The sequence below is a fragment of the Capra hircus genome, chromosome 3 (assembly GCF_001704415.2).
Source record: "Capra hircus breed San Clemente chromosome 3, ASM170441v1, whole genome shotgun sequence".
Classification (NCBI taxonomy): domain Eukaryota; kingdom Metazoa; phylum Chordata; class Mammalia; order Artiodactyla; family Bovidae; genus Capra; species Capra hircus.
The window spans coordinates 111,551,716-111,576,687 of NC_030810.1; the positions used below are offsets into that span (position 1 = coordinate 111,551,716).

Below are 24,972 nucleotides of genomic sequence, written 5' to 3' on the forward strand. Positions count from 1 at the left end.
GTAGTTTATCCTTGTCTTTTTCTTTTGTTATTAATCTGTATCTGTTGAGTAATTCGTTTCCTTGACATTCTCAAATAATAAAATATTAGCTTACAGATATGGGAAGCCATCAACCCTTTCCTGGGAATTGCTATAAACGAAAAATAAATATTTGATTGCAATGTTATCAATTATATAATAAAGGCTTGCCTCGAAATTATGAAAATATATTGGAGGAAGTGGTTGATTCTGTCATGGGGAAAGACATGTCATGTCATGTCTCAAAGAAATCATTGACTCCAGTGTATGAATGATATCAAATATTTAGACTATAATGGCAATTTAAACTGAATCAAATATTAACAAAATGTCATCTAAAGATTGTGGCAGGTAATAATACTTCAATTGCTTGACATACAACATACAAAATTCTTTTCCCAAGGACTAGATATATTGAAGCTAAAGAAGTATATTTATTCTGTGGTTACGGCCTTTCCATTTTGTTAGTGTTAAAATTCTTTCCACTTTGCTGTACACCTAAACTAACATAACACTGTAGATCAACTATACTCCAATATAATTTTTTAATGTCTTTCATGTAAAATGATATGGATTATAGATGGTCAATTTTTGCTTCTTAGTCTTTAGCTGACAAATTCGGTAACTTTATATTGTTTCTTATGAAGTAAATGAATTTTATGGAAGTGGTAAGTTTATGATTCTGTGCTGAGCCTAATCTAGCCCTGAGAAAACCAAAGTCTTCATCTCTAATGAGCAAGTATTTGGGCAGGAGCACAACTAAACTGTCCTCCTAAATGACACAGAAGCAACCCTAGAGAATTTAGAAAACAAGCAAAATTCTCAGCTTTGCAGGGAACACTTCATTCCAAGAAGCTCATGGAAGGAGAGAAAGATAAGGGAAAGCTCCTTCACTCCTTACAAGGAAAATTCAGGGGCTGTTACAGTTTTGCAAAAAGTCTCCCATCCCTTTCCCTTTGGGGTTACATGCTTATTGTACAACTCTCTCTTCTTTCAGTGATGCCCATCTTTGCTTTATGTATTTTGAAAGTCTGTTGTTCATTGCATAAATGTTTATAATTGCTGTATCTTCTTGCCATATTGAACCATTGTTAAAAAATAACATACTTTGCCTCTTACAAATTTTTAAGTCTAATTTATCTGATGATAGGATACCATCCCTGCTCTCTTATTAATTGTCATTTTCATTGTTGTTCAGTTGCTCGGTCCTGTCCAACTCTTCTTTAAGACTCCATGAACTGCAGCAAGCCAGGCTTCCCTGTCCTTCACCATTTCTCAGAAATTGCTCAAACTCGTGTCCATTGAGTTAGTGATGACATGCAAACATCTTGCCCTCTGTCATTTCCTTCTCCTCCTGCTTTCAGTCTTTCCCAGCATCGGGGTCTTTTCCAATGAGTCAGTTCTTCCCATCAGGTGACCAAAGTATAGGAACTTCAGCTTCAGCATCAGTCCTTTCAATGAATATTTAGGATTGACTTCCTTTAGGATTCACTGGTTTGACCCCCTTGCAGTCCAAGGGACTCCCAAGAGTCTTCTCCAACACTATAGTTCAAAAGCATCAATTCTTAAATGCTCAGCTTTCTTTATGGTCCAACTCTCACATCCACACATGACTACGGGAAAAACCATAGCTTTGACTAGATGGACCTTCGTCTGCAAAGTAATGTCTTTGCTTTTTAATATGCTGTCTAGGTTTGTCATAGCTTTCTTTCTAAGATGCAAGCGTCTTTTAATTTCATGGCTGCAGTCACCATCTGCAGTGATTTGGGAGCCCAAGAAAATAAAGTCTTTCACGGTTTCCTTTGTTTCCCCATCTATTTGTCAAGAAGTGATGGAATGGATGCCATGATCTTTGTTTTTAGAATGGTGAGTTTAAAGCCAGCTTTTTCACTCTCCTCTCTTTTACTTTCATCAAGAGGCTCTTTAGTTTCTCTTTGCTTTCTGCCATAAGAGTGATGTCATCTGCATATCTGAGGTTATTGATATTTCTTCCAGCAGTCTTGATACCAGCTTGCACCTCATCCAGCCTGGCATTTTGCATGATGTACCCTGTATATAAGTTAAATAAGCAGGGTAACAATATACAGCTGTGATGTACACCTTTCCCAACTTTGAACTAGTCTGTTGTTCCATGTCCGGTTCTAACAGTTGCATCTTAACATGCAAACAGATTTCTCAGGAGGTAGGTAAGGTGGTCTGGTATTCCCATCTCTTTAAGAATTTTCCACAGTTTGTTTCATCCACATATTAAAGGCTTTAGCATAGTCAATTAAGCAGAAGTACATGTTTGTCTGTAATTCTCTTGCTTTTTCTATGATCCAACAGACGTTAGCTATTTAATCTCTACTTCCTAAATTGAACTTAATTGATATTTATAGAGCCACAAGTTGAGCCTTGGTAAATTTAAGAAAATCGAAATCATCTCAAGCATCTTTTCTGATGACAGGACTACGAGATTAGAAATAAACCACAAGAAAAAAACGCTGAGAATTACAAAGTTGTGGTGGCTAAACAACATGCTACTAAACAACCACTGGATCACTGAAGGAATGAAAAGATGCCTAGAGACAAATTAAAACAAAAGCTGAATGGTCCAAAACTCACAGGATGCAGCAAAAGCCATTCAAAGAAGGAGGTTTATAGCAATACAATCTTACGTCAAGAGAAATTTGAAATTAACAACTTAACCTCACACCTAAAACAACTAGAGAAAGAAGAACAAACAAAACCTAAAATTAGCAGAAGGAAGGAATCATCATTGTAGAAATAAATGAAACAGAGACAAAGAAAACAATTGCAAAGATCAATGAAACTAAAAGCTGGTTCTCTGAAAAGATAAACAAGACTGATAAACATTTAGCCAGACTCATCAAGAAAAAAAAAGGGGGAGGACTCAGATCAGTAAAATCAGAAATGAAAACGGTTAAGTTACAACCGACTCAATAGAAATACCAAGAATAAGAGACTACTGTGAACAACTGTATGCCAATAAAATGGACAACCTGGAAGAAATGGGCAAGTTCTTAGAAGGGTACAGTCTCCCAAGACTGGGCCAGTAAGAAACAGAAAATATATGAACAGACCAAGCACTGAAATTGAAAACTTCCCAACAAACAAAAGTCTAGGACCTGACGGCTTCACGGGTGAATTGTATCAAACATTTAGGGAAGAGTTATCAAACCTTTATCCCTCTGAAACTGTTCCAAAAAGTTGCAGAGAAAGGAAAACTTCCCAATTCATTTCATGAGGACACCGTCACCCTTATACCAAAACCAGACAAAGATACCACACAAAAAAAGAAAATTACAGACTTATATCACTGAAGAAGACAGATGTAAAAATCCTCCACAAAAGACTAGCAATCTTATCCAACAATACATTAAAAAGATCATACACCACGATCAAGTGGGATCATCCCAGGGATGCAAGGAACTTGCAACAACCACAAATCAGTCAATGTGATACACCGTATCAATAATTTGAATAATACCACATGATCATCTCAATAGATGCAGAAAAGGCAGTCAACAAAACTCAGCACCCATTTATGATAAAACTCTCCAGAAAGTGGGCCTAGAGGGTACATAGCTCAACATAATAAAGGTCATGTATGACAACCATACAGCTGGCATCATCAGTTCAGTTCAGTTCAGTCTCTGAGTCATGCCCAACTCTTTGCAACCCCATGGACTGCAGCGCGCCGAGCCCCCGTGTCCATCACCAACTCCCAGAGTTCACTCAAATTCATGTCCATTGAGTCAGTGATGCCATCCAACCATCTCATTCTTTGTCATCCCCTTCTCCTTCGGCCCTCAAACTTTCCCAGCATCACGGTCTTTTCCGAGGAGTCAGTTTGCATCAGGTGGCCAAAGTATTGGAGCTTCAGCTTCAGCATCAGTCCTTCCAATGAATATTCAGGACTGATCTTCTTTAGGATGGACTGGTTGAATCTCCTTGCAGTCCAAGGGACTCTCAAGAGTCTTCTCCAACACCACAGTTCAAAAGCATCAATTCTTCAGTGCTCAGCTTTCTTTATAGTCCAACTCTCACATCCATACATGACTACTGGAAAAACCAGAGCCTTGACTAGATGGACCTTTGTTGGCAAAGTAATGTCTCTGCTTTTGAATATCCTATCTAGGTTGGTCATAACTTTCCTTCCAAGGAGCAAGTGTCTTCTACTTTCATGGCGGCAGTCAGCATCTGCAGTGATTTGGAGGCCCAAAAAAATACAGTCTGACACTGTTTCCACTGTTTCTGCATCTATTTCCCTTGAAGTGATGGGACCAGATGCCATGATCTTCGTTTTCTGAATGTTGAGCTTTAAGCCAACTTTTTCACTCTCCTCTTTCACTTTCATCAAGAGGCTCTTTGGTTCTTCTTCACTTTCTGCCATGAGTGATGTCATCTGCATATTTGAGGTGATTGATATTTCTCCCAGCAATCGTGATTCTAGCTTGTGCTTCATCCAGCTCAGCATTTCTCATGATGTATTCTGCATATAAGTTAAATAAACAGGGTGACAATATGCAGCCTTGACATACGCTTTTTCCTATTTGGACCCAGTCTGTTGTTCCATGTCCAGTTCTAACTGTTGATTCCTGGCCTGTATACAGATTTCTCAAGAGGCAGGTCAGGTGGTCTGGTATTCCCATCTCTTTCAGAATTTTCCACAGTTTATTATTCCACACAGTCAAAGGCTTTGGCATAGTCAATAAAGCAGAAATAGATATTTTTCTGGAACTCTCTTGTTTTTTCCATGATCCAGCGGATGTTGGCAAATTGATCTCTGGTTCCTCTGCCTTTTCTAAATCCATCTTGAACATCTGGAAGTTCACGGTTCATGTATTGTTAAAGCTTGGCTTGGAGAATTTTGAGCATTACTCTACTAGTGTGTGAGATGGGTGCAATTGGGCAGTAGTCTGAGCATTCCTTGACATTGCCTTTCATTGGGATTAGGATGAAAACTGACCTTTTCCAGTCCTGTAGCCACTGCTGAGTTTTCCAAATTTGCTGGCATATTGTCAGCAGTTCCACAGCATCATCTTTCAGGATCTGAAATAGCTCAACTGGAATGCCATCACCTCCACTAGCTTTGTTCATAGTGATGCTTCCTAAGGCCCACTTGACTTCACATTCCAGGATGTCTGGGTCTAGGTGAGTGATCACACCATCATGGTAATCTGGGTCATGAAGATATTTTCTGTATACTTCTTCTGTGTATTCTTGCCACCTCTTCTTAATATCTTCTGCTTCTGTTAGGTCCATACCATTTCTGTCCTTTATCGAGCCCATCTTTGCATGAAATGTTCCCTTGGTATCCCTAAATTTCTTGAATTAGAACTAGCATCATACTCAGTGGTAAAAAGCTGAAAGCATTCCCTCTGAGATCAGGAACAAGACAATCAGGACAAGGATGTCCATTCTCACCACCTTTATTCAGCACAGTTTTGGAGGTTAGCTATAGCAATCAGAGAAGAAAAAGAAGTAATGGAATCCAAATTGGAAAAGAAGAAGTTGAACTGTCAATTTTTGCAGAGGACATGATACTCTACATAGAAGATCCTAAAGATGCTATCAGAAAACTACTAGAGCTCATCAATGAATTTGGTAATCTTTGCAGGCTACAAAATTAATACACAGAAATCTATTGTATTTTTATACACTAACAGAGAAAGATCAAAAAGCGAAATTCAAGAAGCAATTCCATTTACCATTGCATCAAAAAGAATAAAATACCTAGGAATAAATCTAACAAAGGAGACAAAAACCTGTGCTCCGAAAACTATAAGATGCTGATGAAAAAAAAATCAAAGAAGACATAAACAAATGGAAAGATACACCATGATCATGGATTGGGAGAATCAATATTCGCAAAATGACTATACTACCCAAGGAAATCTACAGATTCAAAGCAACCCCTATCAAATTACCAATGGCAGTTTTCACAGAACTAGAACCAAAAAAAGGTCTCAAAATTTATATGGAAACACATTTGACCCCAAATAGCCAAAGCAATCTTGAAAAAAGAAAAATGGAACTGTAGGAATCAAGCTCCCTGATTTCAGGCTATACTACAAAGCTACAGTCATCAAAACAGTGTGGTACTGGCACAAAAATAGAAATATAGCTCAATGGAACAAGATAGAAAACCCAGAAATAAGCTCATGCACCTATAGTCTAGCTAATTAATCAGATTAAATTAATCTATGATAAAGCAGCCAAGGCTACACAATGTTGGAAAGACATGGAAAAAACATAAATGTCCATCCACAGAGGAATGGATAAAGAAGATATATGTGATAGATAGATAGACACAGATATAGATAGATAGAGATAGAGATAGGATGTCATACATATATATATGTATACACACACACAATGGAATATTACTACTCAGCCACTAAAAAGAATGAAATAATGCCATTTTCAGCAACATGGATGGACCTAGAGAGTGTCATATTGAGTGAAGTAAGTCAGACAGAGAAGGAGAAATATCATAACCCTTATATGTGGAATCTAGGCAACATTGCATAGGAACCTGGAATGTTAGGTCCATGAACCAAGGCAAATTGGAAGTGGTCAAACAGGAAATGGCAAGAGTGAACAATGACATTCTAGGAATCAGCGAACTAAAATGGACTGAAATGGGTAAATTTAACTCAGATGACCATTACATCTAAGAATTGATACTTTTGAACTGTGGTGTTGGAGAAGACTCTTGAGAGTCCCTTGGACTGCAAGGAGATCCAACCAGTCCATTCTGAAGGAGGTCAGTCCTGCGTGTTCTTTGGAAGGAATGATCCTAAGCTGAAACTCCAGTACGATGGCCAGCTCACGTGAAGAGTTGACTCATTGGAAAAGACTCTGCTGCTGGGAGGGATTGGGGGCAGGAGGAGAAGGGGACGACAGAGGATGAGATGGTTGGATGGCATCACTGACTCGATGGACATGAGTTTGAGGAACTCCGGGAATTGGTGATAGACAGGGAGGCCTTGCATGCTGCAATTCATGGGGTCGCAAAGAGTCGGACACGACAGAGCAACTGAATTGAACTGAAAAAGAAATTATACAAATGAACTTATTTGCAAAATAGGAAGAGACAGACTTAGAAAATGAAATCATGGTTGCTGTCGCCTACAGTAAATGCTGCACTTTCCTTCACCACAACCATGTGTCAGTAGACAGGTTTTTCTGCACACAAGGCGTAAGACTCAATCTCGGTTCAGCAACACCTTGACATGAGGAGAGAGAAATAAGGCAAGAAATAACAAAAATAAGTAGAGAAAGGAAAAATAAATGAGCAGTAAGGAAAATCAGGAATGAGATAATAAGGAATAAAGATTTAATAAAGAGGTGAAAAAAAGAAGATACTAGGGAGGGAAATGCAATTGACCCTGGAACAAAGCAGGTTTGAACTAGACTGGTCCACTTACACATAGATTTTTTTTTCCAATATTAAATAATATAGACTACACAATTTGTGACCCATTGAATCTGCAGATGTTGGCCACAAACACAGAGGAACCTCAGATATGGAGGTACTATGGGTACAGATGATCAACTATAATTTATATGTAGATTTTAGATTGTGAGGAGAGTTGGCCCACAACCCACACATACTTCAAGGGTCAACTGTACATGATGGCAACCCACTCAAGTATTCTTGCCTGAAGAATCCCATGGACGGAGGAGCTTGGTGGGCTAGAGTCCATGGGTCGCAAAGAGTCGGACACGACTAAGCAACTTCACTTTTCAACTACCATTCAAATCAGGTTTAGCCAAGAGCAACCACAAGGCTTTCACTTCACCCTCCAGCGAGGACAGCTGCCGCCCAGCCCATAACAAGCCCATGGCCTCAGCTGTGGCTGCAGCTCCCCCTCAGTAGACACCAGACGACTTCTCACAGTCTTGCCATTGAGACCTACATGCTGAGCTGTGTGTAAACTGCCAGGGTCCAGCCCCAGCGGATCCAGGGAATTCAAGGGTGGGACGGCGTTGGCGTCTTTGGAAAAATACATATTTAATTACAGATGTAGAGAGAGATTAGAAACAGATAGTGTAGTGGAGAAAAGGAGGCTGAATCCAGATGGGAATTCAGCCAGAGAAATGGGAGCAAGAAGGAAGCGACATGGGGGAATCAGTCTTTTGGGAAACTGATCCGATTTCTTTATTTTGGGATTTGCTTATATACCTTTTGTTACACATAGGGATGAATACAGAGTCACGAGGGGGTCAGCAGTCCTGGCCTTTATCAAAATCAGGTGCTTCACATAGAAAGATCTTCTGGATTTTATGATCCTTTCTTTCTGATAACCAAAAAATTATTTTTTCCAAAGGTGTTTTTCCTTAAACCAGGCACCACCCTCCAAATAAAGTTACATTCCTATAGGGTGAGGTTGTAGTGAGTTACAATCAAGAAAGGAATTTATTCAACCCAAGGTTAACATGATTAATCTTACAGGTTAATGCTTATTTCTCCTATATGCTTAACGGTTAATAATTACTTCTTCCTATATGCTAGTTATATTCATTATAAGGGTAGGGAACATGGAGATTTAGCAGCAAACATCAGCCCAACAAATGAAAATCCTTCCACCAATGCTCCCCTTAAGATCTGTTTAGTCTTAAGATAGTGATAAAGTTACATTTTTACATAACAAGGACACAGTGATTTATAACAAAGCACAGTGATCTATTACAAAAGAGAAAATCCATTAACTCAAAAAGTCTAGTATTGCTAACCTTAAAAACTACCATATTTCCTTTTCTATAGTCCAAATACATTGATTAGTATATTCCCAGGTGCCTAAGGATATGGAGGCCTGGTGGCAATCATTGCCTCAACAAGAAGAAAAAGCTAATTAAGACTCTCAAATACTCCAAAACTCTCTGTGCTATTTATGGTTGAGAGATAGTAAACAATCATGTGCATAGTGGTAGGAGTATGGATAATCCTGTCACACAAGCTAGTCTGTTAGCAGAGAGGTTTGACCCAAGACATCCTTGTCCCACCCAGAGCAGGGAATTAGCAGCAATTATTGACACAACAAATGAAAAACCCTTCGCCAATATAATTCCTAAACAACCCACTATACTAATAATTTCCAACTCCCCAAAAGAACTTGCCTTTAGTAAGTCTAAAACATCTCATGCCTCTCAGATTGGAGGCTGTAAACAATCACATGTGGCCGGACGAACCAATACAGGTGGGCTAGATAACCTTCAGAGGAGTCTGTAAGCTGAAACACTCTTGTCACGCCCAGGAATTTTTATGGCCTTGGAGCTGCGCGTTTACTCCTTCTCCGAGAGAAATGGTTATGGGCGAGAGCCCCCCGTGAAGTCAGAGGTGTACGTGAGAGCATAAAACAGATTCTGGTTTTGGGGTAGATGCTCGGGAACAGGGGGTCTCCTGAGGCTTGATCACGCCTATGCGTATGCCAAGCCTCCTTCCTCATGACCTTTGCCATGGGCAGAGTTCCTCACGCTCTGTCGTGAGGTTGGAAAATCTGTCAGAGACATTTTCAAGGGAGGACTGGTTTGGGGTTGTCTGGATGTGGAAACAAAATCACGCACTGCCACGACATTCTCAACATTTGGATCATCTAACACAGACACGGGCCACGTGCCCGGCAGCTAGAGCCAGTATCCATCCTGCATGACCCATCACAGAGCTGTGCAACACTGATGGCACTCTGAGAGCAGAATCCAAGTAAAATGAAGACAGATTTGTCAAGGGCTGGATCTGAGTTTGGTACTACCTTCTCTCACTAACACAGTAAAGAAAAAGGGCAAAATCAAGTCTTCTTACAAGACAGAGTCAATAAACCTTGGTTGTGATATTAACTTGGATTTTGCTGGACCTGCGATCCATGGTTCAGCTCTCTTTGACTGTGAGGGCTCTTTTGACTGTGAGGGCTGGCTTGCTGGGTTCCAGCCCATGACCTGGTACAGTGCCAAATGCAACCTGACAAGGAATAACTTTGCAGTGCAGTACAGGACTGGGGATTTCCAGCTACATGCTATGAAGTGATTCGGGGGACAGAATTTGGAGGATCAGTTTCACAAAAAGAATACGAAGATCTTGACAGTCAAGTGAATGTTGCTTGCATACTAGGTATCAGCTGCTCTCATGTGGGCATTCCAGCTAAATATCAGTTGGATCCCATTACTTCTGTTTCTGCAAAAGTCAACAATTCTGGTTCACATGAAATGAGCTACATTTAGATGGTGTGTCTGGTGTGAGGCTGATGTGTCTTCTGGTAAACAGGAAGAGCATTACTGTTGGAGGCCATAAACTTGGAGTTTCTCTGGGGTGGGAGGTTTATCTAAATGTAGAAACCTCTAGGAAGAGATATCAGAAGAGGGGTCTTGATACAATTCCCCTGTGACCAGTAGGCTTCGTTTTCCCTCTCCTGATCTGCAGACATCAAACAAAGGATAATCTACAAAAGAACTGTATTTTTAAAGTGTGGACAATTTTAAGTAAAACGGCTATCTAGCTAAATAGAAATTACCTATCTAGTTATCAAGGCTGCAGTCCTCCAGTCACCTATGCATTATTTAGTCAGTGAAGAAATTAATCAGATGATCTATGAAAGAAATGGAGATTTATTCAAGCTAAACTGAGGATGGTAACCCAGGAACAGCCTCTCAAAAAGCTCCAGAAACTGTTCTACCAGTTTTAGGTCCACGCCTGGTTGTACAGGTTTTCTCTTTTCATTTATTTACTTATTCTGGCTGTGCTGGGCCTTCGTTGCTGCTCACAGGCCTTCTCTTGCTGCAGCGGCCAGTGGGGGCTGCCCTCTAGTGGTGGCTCACAGGCTTCGCACTGTGGTGGCCGCTCGGGTCGTGGAGCATGGGCGCTGGAGCATGCGGGCTTCGGTAGTTGCGGCTCTCACGCTCAGAAGGCGCAGCTCCCAGGCTCCAGAGCTTGGGCTCTATAGTTGTGGCACATGGCTTAATTGGCCCATAGCAAGTGAAATCTTCCTGGAGCAGGGATCAAACCCATGTCCTCTGCATTGGCAGGCAGATTCTTTACCACTGGCCCACCAAGGAAGTCCTATATAGGTTTATGAGATAGACGGCTGTACATTAAACGATGTAGAGAGTTTGCAAACTCCTGATCTCTAAGTGCAAAGTGATGGGGCATGGTGACCCCTTACGAGTTCAAGAAGGAATGTTGCCTATTAAGGAGTTGCCTTGGTGCTAGGAGAATGACTGAGCAAGTATTTCTGCCAAGACAGAGGTTTGGTGGATGCATAAGGCAGATAAACAATGCACAGTAGAGGAGACCAAGGAGACCAAGGGGTGGAGAAAGTATTATGCTTAAATGTTCTTGACTTCTCTTAGAATATGAATTTCCATTTCATCAACTTCAATGCAGAAAATTATTAAATTCTTGGGGCCAATAATGAAATAAATTTGGGGGAACTTTTTAAATTAAACACATTTTCTTAAATTTTTCTTTTTGCCCTCAGCTACAAATGTTCAGAAACTCAGAATGTCAATATTCTACAAATAAAGCAAGTCCTGTGTCCAGGGTTTCTCAAACACACTACTGACATTTCAGATCACATCACTCTCCATTTGAGGGAGGGGTCCTGTGCAATGAATTCTGTTTCACAGCAGCCATGGCCTCTATCCAGCAGCACTCCAGCCCCACAACATCACCTCCCAGTCAAGAAAATGTCTCCAAATGTTCCCAGGTGTTCGCTGGCGGTAGGGTCTGCAGGTAAATATTACGGGAGACACATTTATACTAAAAACATTATTCATTATTTATCTCAAATTAAGTATAGGTGAGTCTTCTATATTTTTATTTGCTAATTCTGGCAATCCTCCTGAGAGACAACAGCACCTTCATCTCCTCCATTTCCCACCCTATTTGAGAATCACTGCTCTAATCCACAAGGAGCAATGGAGAAAGAGTACAGTGATGGGAGGTGAGGAAAGTTATGATCAGTTTTGCGTTTTGAACAAAACAGAATAAAATACTGCACTCGGCTCATGGCCAGAACTGCTGTCACCGAATTCGCATTGTGCAGATGCTGCTGCAGCTGCTGCTGCTGCTAAGTCACTTTAGTCGTGTCCAACTCTATGTGGCCCCATGGACAGCAGCCCACCAGGCTCCCCCCATCCCTGGGATTCTCATGCACTGAGACCTGATTCAATGTGTGGCTCTGTTGTTGAGTAAGCAACTGAAGACGGGAGCCCAGATCCTGCCATTCACATCCTTAGGGAGTGCGATACTGATTTACCCTAAGTATCAATTTTGTTTTCATTGTGTTTCTGGCACTGAGTTCCTAAAACTCTTGGATTTCTTAAGTGATCAGAGCAAAAAGGCAAAAAAACAAAACAAAAAAAGAAAGGTTTGTTGTGTTATGTGAGTGAAGGAACTTTTGGATCACACCTAAGGAGGTAGGCTGGTTGCCAGATGACTAACCACATGATTAAAGGGTTAGAACTGTCAGTACCACAAACTCTGACCCTCCTGGAGGGAAGAAGGGCTGCAGATGGAAACAGTTGCCCTGGTAAATGATTAAATCAATCATGCCTATGTAATGAAGACTTTGTTAAAAAGAAAGAAAAAAAAAAAAAAAGAAACGCAAAGAAGTGGGTTCAGAGGGTTTCTGGACTGGAGAACAGATGGGAGAATCAGGATTGGTGATGCGCTGAGAGGGCATGGCATTACACTGTCCCATACTGCACCCTAAGCATCTCTTACATAGAGCAGCTCCCAATTTTTATCTTTTTATAATACACCAATCACCAGCTGTTTCTGAGTTCTGTGAGCCACTCTAACAAATTAGTGGAACCAAAGAAGGGATTCATTGGACCTTCAAATATATAGCCAGTCCTTCCGGACTTGCAACTGGTGTCTGAAGTGGGGGATCCAGGGGGCAGATCCAAGGACTGAGCCATTCACACGTGGGATCTGAGGACTTCTCATAGTAGACTGGGTCAACACTGAGTGGAATTGTATGACCTCCACCTAGCTGTCAGTGCATTTCTTGGAGCTGAGACAACCCTCCCCAACACACACACATTGCAATTCATACTAGAATCATTTTAGGGACAATATCTTAACTGTCAAAGCTAGAGAAATAAAGGAAATGGGTACTCTCAACTATCCAACTTTTTTCCTACAGAATCTAAATAATATTCATCTTTTCTTCATTATGTTTCCTTTGAGAGCTTGATTTAACTGGACAATAACCATATGGCAGGAAAAATTAATGAGAAAAACTTTGCCTTGCTCCTCAGTCTTGCTCAGGATTTGCCTAGAAAGACGGGCAAACTTGTGTTCTGGAACCTGAGACTAGGAGTTCCCAACTCAGAAAGTCTAATTCAAAAGTCACCAGAATAAGAGGCATTATTTTAATACAGCTTCCACGAGTCAGTCAATTTGTAAAAAGAATTCAAAAAATCTTAAGAGTCACAAATGATGTAACTTATTCTCCTTTCCTTGTTGGAGAAAATGGAAGCATTTTTCCATCTCTGAGTTTCTGGACTTAGGAGCTGGGTTCCCCGTCTCATAGACTCAGCTCTCAGCGGTAGAACAGAAGCGCAGCTGCCTCAGTGATCTCCCGGCTGGAGCTGGAACCCCGGTGAGTGCCGTATCCATCCCAGTCAAAGGCAGAGAAATCCCCACACTGTGAGGGATTGCGCTCTGGGAAGAATCCTCCTCCACCGATGCAGTGCTGGGGGGCAGAGAGAGAAGACACAGTGAGGGGTTGGCTGTGCACACCACGGAGATCTTAATCTTTAAACCCCCTGGAATCTTTGGTCCTCCTCCTACTTGGCCTTACCACTCCCCTGCCAGAAATCCTCCCTCCAGTGGACTCTGAAATCATGTTCTTTCCTGAATCCCTTTCTACCTTCCTTCATATTTATTCTCAGGCCTTTCAGCTCACCCTTTTCCCTCAACTGATTCTCCCAAATGCTATTCCCCACGGTTCTGGCCACACCACAGTCCCTGATGATGGCTCATCTTCTCCCATGACTTCTGCTAGTATCAGCATAATCATACAATGTCAAGAGACTCCTAAATCTCGGAAGTCAGGTCCATATTGTCTGTGCTTGAAACCCCACAGCAACTGCAGCCGCATGTCTCCATCTACATATCGCTAGATCTGACACTCCAGTTGAGCAAAACAAAGGTGATTCTCTCTCTTATTGGCCTTGAACACCCTGGCTCAGGTCCTCAGCATTTCACATCTGCAGCTTTACACCTGCCTCATTGCCTCCCTGCCCCTAATTCCCCTGCTCTTGGATCCATGTCCTCCACTTGGCTGGACATCATCATAGAATCATCAAAGGTGGTCAGGTCACTCCTCTGTCAAAATCCTCCTATGAGTCACATCTTCTACCACATGAAATCTACACCCTGGACAGAATGGAAAAAGGCCCTGCTTACCCTGCCTCCTTGGACTTTTCCAGCTTCAGCTCCTGCTTCTAAATAAATGCACAAGATGCTCCAAAAGCAAACGACCTCTCAAGGGCCCTTCAACACCCCCACGGTCTCTCAAACACCTGTGATTCTGAAAACACTAGTCACTCATGCTAGACAGGCATCTTTCTGCCCTTGTTACTTGCTGAACTCTACACACAGCTTTTGAGATTCAACGAAAATGTCACCAACTTGGAGAATCGGCTCTGTGCCCTCATTAGAGGTAGAAACTCCTACATTTTCTGCCCCGGGCCCCTTGTTTATGTTGCTGTCACAGGTGATACCACATTGCAATCGTGCACTTATGTCTCCATACCATTCACTCTGATTTCCTTAAAATGACTGTCAGCTTTGCATGTCTAATATCAAGCACTTTGTGGGTACTCTATCATGTATTTTTATGGAATCAGTGCTTGCAAGGGTACATGCAAATGAGCACGAATGAACACGATAAGGCACCATGGAAGCCAATGTCGGGGGTGACACATCCCACCCCACTCCCAGGGCCCACACCTGCATTATCCTCAGAATCATAACCTAAGGGCTCTTTCATGAGGACACAGTTGCCTCACTTTGACTGACAAATGGGCAAACATATTTGAGGGGGAAATGAAGACGTCTTTCAGGGTCACATTTCTTAGACTGACAGGCATGAAAGGAAGAAGGCCTAAGTGAATGTTCTCCCCCCATACTTCTGACATCCTCTTCTTCTTGCCCCTCCAGTCACAAAATACCCATCAAAGACAGTCTCCAGCCTATGCACCTATGGTGCTCTCTTCTCCAAGACTGGAAAAATAACAAAAACAAAAAGCTTCTAGAATTTACTAAGAATATGTGAGAATGTCTTTGTGACCTCAACAAACAGAAATACTTCTTAAACACAACATAAAAATGCTAATCATCTATGAGAATATACTTAAATTGAACTTCAATACAGTAAATTATGTCCAGTGGTCAAAAGGTATAAACTTTCAGTTCTTTTTTCTTGTTCATGCCACGCATGTTATGGATCTCGGTTCCCCAACTAGGGATCCAGTTGGGCCCCCTACAGTGCGAAATTGATCTTCAAAGCATCAGGAATATAAATATGAAGATGCAGGCAGCAGAACAGCTCCACAGTAGACTCTTGGCTCCAGGGTGGCGGACTGGTTCCAGGGTGCCCAGCGGCAGTGGTGAAGCCTAGTGCCCCCTGCTCCTGGGATTCCTCCAGCATCAGCTCCAGCCTTCTCTGGACCCACTTCCCAACCACTTCAGCAGGGCCTTTGCCTCAACCCCCAGCCATGTATTGACCGACATCTGATAGCCTGTGAAGGTTTAAACGTTCAGTGTGAACCAGCAGTAGGAGACCCAGGGCACTGAGCATCTCATCCAGCTATGCTGAGCGGCTAAAGCACATGTCCCTGCTAATTAGGGCCTGAGAAATGTAGTCCACTGGAGAAGGGAATGGCAAACCACTTCAGGATGCTTGCCTTGAGAACACCATGAGCAGTATGAAAAGGCAAAAAGACATAACACTGAAAGATGAACCCCCCCAGGTCGGTAGCTGACCAATATACTATTGAGAAAATGGAAAAATAGCTCCAGAAAGAACGAAGGGGCTGAGCCAAAGCGGAAATGATGCCCAGTTGTGGTTGTATCTGGTGGTCAAGGCAAAGCTCAATGCTGTAAAGAACAATACTGCATAGGAAGCTGAAATGTTAGGTCCATGTGGTCAAACAGGAGATGACAAGAGTGAACATGGACATTTTAGGAATCAATGAACTAAAATGGATGGGAATAGGAGAATTTAATTTAGACGACCATTATATCTACTACTTTGGGTAAGAATCCCTTAGAAGAAATGGAGTAGACCTCAGAGTAAATGAAAGAGTCTGAAATGCAGTACTTAGGTGCAATCTCACAAATGACAGAATGATCTCATTTCGTTTCCAAGGCAAATCATTCAGCATCACGGCAATCCAAGTCTATCTCCCAACCAATAATGCCAAAGAAGCTGAAGTTGAATGATTCTATGAAGACCTACAAGACTTCCTAAAACTAAAACCAAAAAAAGATGTCTTTTTCATCATGGGGACTGGAATGCAAATCTAGGAAGTCAAGAGATATCTGCAATAATACGCAAGTTTGGCTTTGGAGTACAAAATGAAGCAGGGCAAAGGCTAACAGACTTTTCCCAAGGGAGCACACTCATCATAGCAAACACTCTCTTCCAACAACACAAGAGACAACTCTGCACATGGACATCACCTGATGGTCAGTGCCAAAACCAGATTCATTATATTCTTTGCAGCCAAAGGTGGGGGAGCTCTGTACAGTCAGCAAAAACAAGACCTGGAGCTGATCATGATCAGATCATGAGCTCCTTATTGCAAACTTCAGGCTCAAATTGAAGAAGTAGGGAAAACCACTAGGCCATTCAGGTTTGACCTAAAGCAAATCCTTTATGATTATACAGCAGAAGTAACAAACAAATTCAAGGAATTGGATCTGATAGAGTGCCTGAAGAACTATGGATGGAGGTTCGTAACATTTACCAGAAGTGGTGACCAAAACCATCCCAAAGAAAAAGAAAGGCAAAGGCAACATGGTTGCTGAGGAGCCTTTACAAACAGCTGAGAAAAGAAGAGAAGCAAAAGGCAAAGGAGAAAAGGAAAGATAGACCCATCTGAATGCAGAGTTCCAAAGAATAGCAAGGAGAGATAAGAAAGCCTTAAAGCCTTAAGGGCCTTCGGAAGCATCAACACAGACAAAGCTGGAGGTGATGGAATTCCTGCTGACCTATTTCATATCCTAAAAGATGATGCTGTTAAAATGCTGCACTCATTATGCCAGCAAATTTGGAAAATGTGGCCACAGGACCGAAAAGGTGAGTTTTCATTCCAATCCCAAAGAAAGGCAGTGCCAAAGAATGGTCCAATTACCCTACAATTACATTCATTTCACATGCCAGCAAGATATGCTCCAAATCCTTCAAGTTAGGCTTCAGCAGTATGAGAACTGAGAACTTCCAGAGATGTACAAGCTGGGTTTAGAGAAGGCAGAGGGACCAGAGATCAAATTGCCGACATAACGCTGGATCATAGAAAGAAAGGCAATTTCAAAAAACAAAAATCTATGCTGCTTCATTGACTCTGCTAAAGCCTTTGACTGTGTGGATCACCACAAACTGTGAACTATTCTTAATGAAATGGGAATATCAGACCACCTTACCTGCCTCCTGAGAAACCTGCATGCAGGACAAAAAGCCACAGTTAGAACTGGACATGGAACGATGGACTGGTTCAAAATTGGGAAAGGAGTACATCAAGCCTGTATGTTGTCAGCCTGCTTATTTAAGTTATACCCAGAGTACATCATGCAAAATGCAAGCCTGGATAAAGCACAAGCCGGAATCAATATGGCCAGAAGAAATGTCAACAACCTCAGATATACAGATGACACGACTTTAATGGCAGAAAGTGAAGAGGAACTAAAGAGCCTCTTGACGAAGTGGTAAGAGGAGAGTAAAAAAACTGGCTTAAAACTCAACAGTCAGAAAACAAAGATCATGGCATCTGATCCTACCACTTGATGGCAAATAGGTGGGGAAAATGTGGGAACAGCATCAGATTTCATTTTCTTGGACTCCATAATCACTACAGACAGTGACTGCAGCCACAAAATTAAAAGACGCTTGCTCCTTGGAAGAAAACCTATGACAAACCTAGACAGTGTGTTAAAAAGCAAAGGGTCACTTTGCCGACAAAGGTCCCTGTAGTCAAAGCTGTGGTTTTTCCAGTAGTCATTTATGGATGTGAGAGTTGAACTATAAAGAAGGCTGCGAAGCAAAGAATTGATGCTTTTCAACTGTGATGCTGGAGAAGACTTTTGAGAGTCCCTTGGACAGTAAGGAGAGCAAAGCACTCAGTTCTAAAGGAAATCAACCCTGAATTTTCATTGAAAGGATTGTTGCTGAAGCTGAAGCTCCAATACTTTGGCCACCTAAAGCAAAGACCTGACTCATTGGGAAAGACCCTATGCTGGTAAAGATTGAGGGCAAGAGGAGAAGGGGACGACAGAGGATGAGATGGCTGGATGGCATCACTGACTCAATGGACATGAACTTGAGCAAACTCTGAGAGATAGTGAAGGACAGGGAAGCCTGGCATGCTGCAGTTCATGGGCTCACAAGGAGAGGGACATGACTTAGCAAATGAACACCAACAACAGTAGAATTCCAGAGTCCTAATCACTGGGCCATCAGTGATGTTCCAAACCTTCATGTATAAAATAAGTCCTGTGGGTGTAGTGTACAGCAGAGTGCCACTAGTCTAATACTATATTATACACTGAAAAGTTACTAAGAAGGTAGATGGTAAACCATCTCATCACAAGAAAAAAGAATTTGCAGCTGTGAGTAGTGGTGGGTGTCAGCTAGACTTGTTACAGTAATCATTTCATAATATATAAAAACATAGAATCACTATGCTATATACCAGAAACTAATATAATGTTATAGATCCATTGAATCTCAATTAAAAAAATAATAGCTACAATTTAAAAAGTATGTCTACAAAATGCCAGAAAAGAGTAAAAACGCAAGCCCCATGAAACATCCCAGACAAGTGCACACACACACACACAAATATACACACACACACACTCGCCCGCACAAGCCAGGGATCATCCCCAGACTCACGTGCTCAGTGTTGCAGCCAGTGACTCTCACCCCAGCACACAGGGCATTCGCTGCTCTCTCGTTATTAAACACCCTGAACTGGACAAATCCTGCAACAAATTCTCCTGGAAAAGAAGAAGCAGAGAAAAGGCCAAGGACTCAAAGGACGAACTGGAAATATCTTCCCTTTGACCAGCCCCCCAATTCCCTAAATCAACAGGTCATGTCACAGCCAATCTGTGGGCATAGAGCCCAGCACTTTTTGACAGTGGAGGCTGCATCCTGGCCTTGAAAAGGGAAAGAAGAGACCCTCCCTCCATCTGGGGCAAGAAGACAAAGGCTCGGGCTCACAAAAGTCACTTGTCTGTCTAAGGCTCATAGGAGAAATGGGAGTCCCCTGACAGATCCGCCAGAAGACCTCCAGAGGTTCAGCAGGAATAAGCAATGATCAGAAGTGGCCATCAGTCTCTGCTGGCACACTTCTCATCCAATTACTGTGACTTTAAAGTAAAATGACTCTCATTTTCCACCAAAGACAAGTTCTGTGGCTTGATCATGCTTAAAAAGGTCTTCTTACAATAACAGCTATCCATCATAACAAAAACAAATTTTCCTCATTACTTTGGAAGTTGTTCTCACCTGTGCACATTAATTAGCTTTTAACTTTGTAAGAATCTTACAGTGACTGAGGAAACTCAAACTAGGGCTCTGTGACATCCTAGAGGGGCAGAATGGGGTAGGAGGTTCAAGAGGGAGGGGACTTATGTATACCTATGGTTGATTCATGTTGATGTATGGCAGAAACCAACACAATATGGTATTGGTTTAAAATAAATAAACTAAGGGGAAATTAAAAATAAATAAACTAAGGAAAAAAAAGAATCAAACCGGGTTATTAGTTAAGAAGCCTGAGCTTATAGTTTTTTAATGATGGCTACATAAGAAAAATCCATGTCACACCTAGAACACAGCTTGGCATATTGTACTTGTTTAATAAATGCTGAGGATCATTAGGGTTACAGGAGATCAGCCCTGGGATTTCTCTGGAAGGAATGATGCTAAAGCTGAAACTCCAGTACTTTGGACACCTCATGCAAAGTGTTGACTCATTGGAAAAGACTCTGATGCTGGGAGGGACTGGAGGCAGAAGGAAAAGGGGATGACAGAGGATGAGATGGCTGGATGGCATCACTGACTCAATGGACGTGAGTTTGAGTGAACTCCGGGAGACGGTGATGGACATGGAGGCCTGGCCTGCTGCAATTCATGGGGTCGCAAACAGTCGGACACAACTGAACAACTGAACTGAACTGAACTGAACTGAAGGATCATTAACTTTTCTTATTTACACTTTCCTGGAGAGTGCAGAGAAGGGCTGACGAATGGGCTTTGGAAGCAGATACTCACGCTGACTATCCGGTGAGTAATAAGATGCAGTTTTCTCAGCATCACCAAAGTCATAGTCAACAGGAATGGCTGGGCCATTGTCAGTCCAGCACTTCCCTGCTCCATATTTCACTGGGTATTTCTGCAGGGACACAAAATACAGTTTGTGGAAGACAATAGAGATACTGCCATTCTGGGCAGTAGAGGCTTTAATAACCTCATGTGGCATTATTCAGGAATCAGCATGAATAATACTGGTGTATTTCCCCCCTGCCACACATAGCTAGGACCCTAACCAGCCTCAAGACCCCTGTCCTTTTCACTCTCTACCCACCTCCAATATTCTCCCCTAGGCTTCTTCCCCTGTCTGGCTCACATTTCCTCTGGAAGAGGCAGCACACTAGTTCATAGTGACCCTGAGGTAGTAGACAAGCAGAGGCCCTTAGTGATATGGACACAGCAGACTTACTCCCCATCCCAACCACGTGACTCTCTGCTCACCAAAGATAGGGTCCCTAACCCCCAGCCAGCAGCCCCATGTACCTGGTAGAGTCCAAACAGATTATGCCCCAGTCTCCGGAAGAAGCCCGTGTTGGTGTGGTACCTCAGCAGGGAGCTCTTCCTCCAGTGCTTCAGGGGGGACTTGTTGGGCACATGCCATATGCCCAGGTCACGGGCTTGAATGTCGTAGTAGCCAGGGTTCTGCAGAGGGACACACACTCAGCCTGACCAGCCCAGGAGGTGCTACCAGCCAAAGACATACACACACAGTCCTCTGCGGAGCTGAGAGCTCAGGTCTGCAGGAACAGGTGCCCATCAGTGCCCAGACCCCCTCTTCCCTCCAGCAGACATGAGACCCCACCACACAAACAGCCTTGGTGGGAGGAAGCTGTCATTCAAGACATGGGCTTCTGTCTGTCATCTTCTCCAGCCCCACTTCCAGCTCCCTATCTCCCACCCTCCCTTCCACATGCTCTACTCTGGCCGCACCCCACTCCCCGTCTGTCCCACCTGGGTGCTCAGTACCTTGTAGTCATCGCTGGTGGCGGCCTCTGCAGACCCAAATGTGTTGTAATTGGCCCAGTTGCCGTCCCCCTCTGGGTAGTCAGCCCTGTTGCCCTGCTGACTGGACCAGCGATCGCCCACTGTGCATTTCCCATGCATATTGTTCTCATGGACGCTGGCCACCAGGGTCCAGCCACCACCCCCAGAGGTCATGTCACAGAAGGTCTGGTAGACGACACCATTCTCAGTGCGGAGTTGATACAGGCCATCTGCAGAGGGAACCGACCAGAGACCCCCTGACTGAGAGCACAGGGTCCATCTCAGACTCACAACCACAAAGACTCTGGGAAGTCAGAAATGTATCCTGAAGGCTCCCACACACATCCGCTTGTTGAGGACAGTTCTCTGTGGACACTGACTGCCTTTGTTCCATGCTACCTTTTCAAAGACTTTGGTGAGCAAACATCCTAGGAGACAGAGATCTACCTCCCTCGGGACAGAGCCTTCTGGCCAGAAGAGGCCAGAAATCACACCTGACCACATCTCAAGTCTACATCAGGATGTGGCCTCTGCAACTCAGAGGTAAGGGCAGGCATGGTCGCTGCCCATTATATGAGATTCAGATTCCCTAACTGCAGAGTTCTTCCTTGTACTCAGCCCCAGAGAAAATAAACTCTCTTATCCGAAAAGGCTTACATTTGCTTGATGAACCCAATTTAGGAGCTGCTTGGCAAACAAACTACATGGCCAGATATCTCCTGGCCCTTTTCACATCACTGGGATGGGACGGGACCCAGAACATCACCACAGGAAAAGGCTGATGCCCTGGCTACTTCTGTCATTGTGAGTAATCAAGCTCTGTGTCTCTGCCTCTGGAGGCTCGTGTTTTCTACCAGAATCTATGACACTAGGGCAGAACTAACTTCTCACCTTACAAGCAGGGAAAAATCTTACACTCACTGGAGCTATAGTCATCAGGCTAAGACTCACCAGAAACATCACATTCTCCTTGTGTTCAGAAGATCATGTCTCCGACAACTAGGTTGGACCCAAAAGCCTCCACATTCTCAATAGAAATCTCCTGGGCTGGAAGCTTGAGTAAGGGCAGACAGGAGAGGTAGGCACACCCCTTCTTGATCTCCATGACCAAGATCTGTTTAGCTAAAAAGTGGTTAAAAGGAAAGGATGCTGACTTGGGTTATTACTCACCACCTGCTTTACGGCATCTTTCTTTGATTTCCTTGCAGCTTCTTGGAAGGAATGACAGGTAAGGATCACAGGTTTCCTCCTTCCGGAAATTGTCAACAGAAAGCGTCCCTGCTAGAGGATGTGAGGATAATTCTGTTTCATGCCGCTCACACTAGCCTTCTTGGCCATTGGCTCCTAGCCCCTTCCCACTTCACAGGCTCATCACTAGGCGGTGAGGCCCCAGGTGTCAGGATTCTGTCAGCTAAGACTAGCTGACCACAATCTACTGCGTACTCAACACTTGCATTCTTCTCCACAAACAATTAAACCCAAAAGCTCTCATTATGCCTACTGTGATCAATGGAATTGTGAGGATGAAGACTAGGGAAGGACGTTCCCTGAACACAGCCCTGACCACCAGGCACCCTCTGGGAACCCCAAGGCCAAAGCCATAGGAGCAGGAGCTGCTAGAAGGAAGCACAATTTCACCACCATGGCTCCCCTGAGCCCCCTCAGCCACACAGAGGCACAAATGGAGCCCAGGACAGGCCTTAGCCTCAGACCACACATCCAGAGAGACAGCAATCAACACTCTGGCCACAGCTCAATTTGGCTGCAAAGTGTGGCTTCTCTGCACCTCCATGACTCCCCCTCTAGGCCAGGACTTCAGCATCCAGCCTGGTTCTACTCTCTGCTCCACTGCACATCTGAGCTGATGAAACTGCTGCTCCTGAGTGACTTACCTGCACTCGGCCCTCTGGTGGCCACAGAGAGGAACAGCAGGAGGTAAAACCTGACTCCTGTCCCCTGAGTAGAAAGGAGATGCACACGGTCATTGGCTGGTTCATCCTTTCGCTCCCTTCCATCCTTTCTCTTTGAACTCCCTGAGTAAGGAGAACTCAAATGGAAAGTAATGGCATTCTGGGCACTCTGGAACCTCCTGGAATAGACCCCACCCCATCCAACCCTCAAATCCTTAAGAGGCTACAGGTTCCTTTCTCTGAAGCTCCCCATCCCTAAGACCAAGACCAGACCTCAGCTGGCATTGTGGCTCCCCACACACTGGGATCCTGTCTCGGGCTCAGCACAGAGAGCTAGCTCCCTGCTTCCTTCCTCACAGATGCCAGGAGCTGAGAGCACCCAACCAGGAGCAGTCTCAGAGCTACTGCCTCTGCAGGGAGGTCTGAGGTAGATAAAGTGCTGAGCATATGGGCCCTGCCCATCCCAGCCTCCTTTGGGCTGCAGGCCCCGCCCTCGAGCATTCTTCCTTTGAAGGTTCCTGAGCCTCAGGCCCAGGCAATGAGAAGGAATTGTGACTGGCTCGAGGGGCAGGAGGCAGCACTCTGGGTCACACAGGCGACACTCACACGGTGCTCCCTTCCATAGCAGCCTCTCGGGATGGACGGGACCTCACGGTTCTCCCCTGCAGCCTGTCCTCCTCCTGCCTCAGTCAGATGCTCCCGGGCCTCACACACCTCCGTCAGGTCGCATCCTTCCAGTCTCTCCTGAGACTTCTCCATGAAGCCCGCCCTGACACCCCCACCCCCTGGAGAAGCTGATGGATACTCTCCTGTCCTACTAAGGCCTTTTTCCAACCCCTAATTATGTGATGTCACACTGTCATCTCATTCTTTTATTTGTTTGGGGTTAGAAATAATTGAAAATTTACAGAATGTGGTAAAAATAAAAATAGTTCATAAACACAAATATAGCATTTACCTAGATCCACCTGTGGTTTACGTTATCATATATACCCTCTCTCTGTATTCATACGCAAACTTACACAACACTTTTTTTCTGAGCAAAGGCTCGTTCCCATAGGTAAGTCTGTATTTTATTAATAGAGATATTCTCTTATATCACCACAGTACAATTACCATTCACTCTTTTCAGTGTAGCAGTGTAACTTGCTAGGGTCCACCAGCCTGGGAGTTCCACTCAGCTCAACTAGCATCCATAGTAAACTGAAATTTCTCTGGCTTTCATTCCCTCCCAGTATTAGGAGATTTCTTGTCCACATTTGAAGCCCACAATCCCCAGGGTATGTTCTACACCTGCTTACAATGTTCTACAGCCCCATTCCACACCCATGCCAGCCCAATTCCTTTCAGCACTGTCCACTGCCCAGACTCTGGCTGACCACTGACCCTATGATACCTCATTTCTGCCACCTCTGCTGCTGCGGCTGCTCTGAGGGATCAGTTGCTGGTGTTCAGGACATTACTTCCTCTCATTCCTGGGCCTCCAGCCCCACATCTCTTTGCTG

The 24,972-nt window shown here is 43.5% G+C and overlaps 1 protein-coding gene and 1 pseudogene across 1 annotated transcript; one reads left to right on the plus strand and one right to left on the minus strand.

Annotated features, from left to right (window-relative positions):
* LOC108635633 lies at positions 7,565 to 10,753 on the plus strand (annotated as a pseudogene).
* Positions 13,450 to 23,907, minus strand: LOC102179092 (intelectin-2-like). Its single transcript, XM_018046385.1, has 8 exons — positions 23,741 to 23,907; positions 23,450 to 23,513; positions 22,728 to 22,838; positions 21,540 to 21,787; positions 21,057 to 21,215; positions 20,535 to 20,655; positions 19,149 to 19,252; positions 13,450 to 13,721 (listed from the first exon to the last, which is right to left on the minus strand). The coding sequence occupies exons 1-8, from the start codon at positions 23,750 to 23,752 to the stop codon at positions 13,569 to 13,571; spliced, it is 972 nt and encodes a 323-aa protein (XP_017901874.1). The 5' UTR covers positions 23,753 to 23,907; the 3' UTR covers positions 13,450 to 13,568.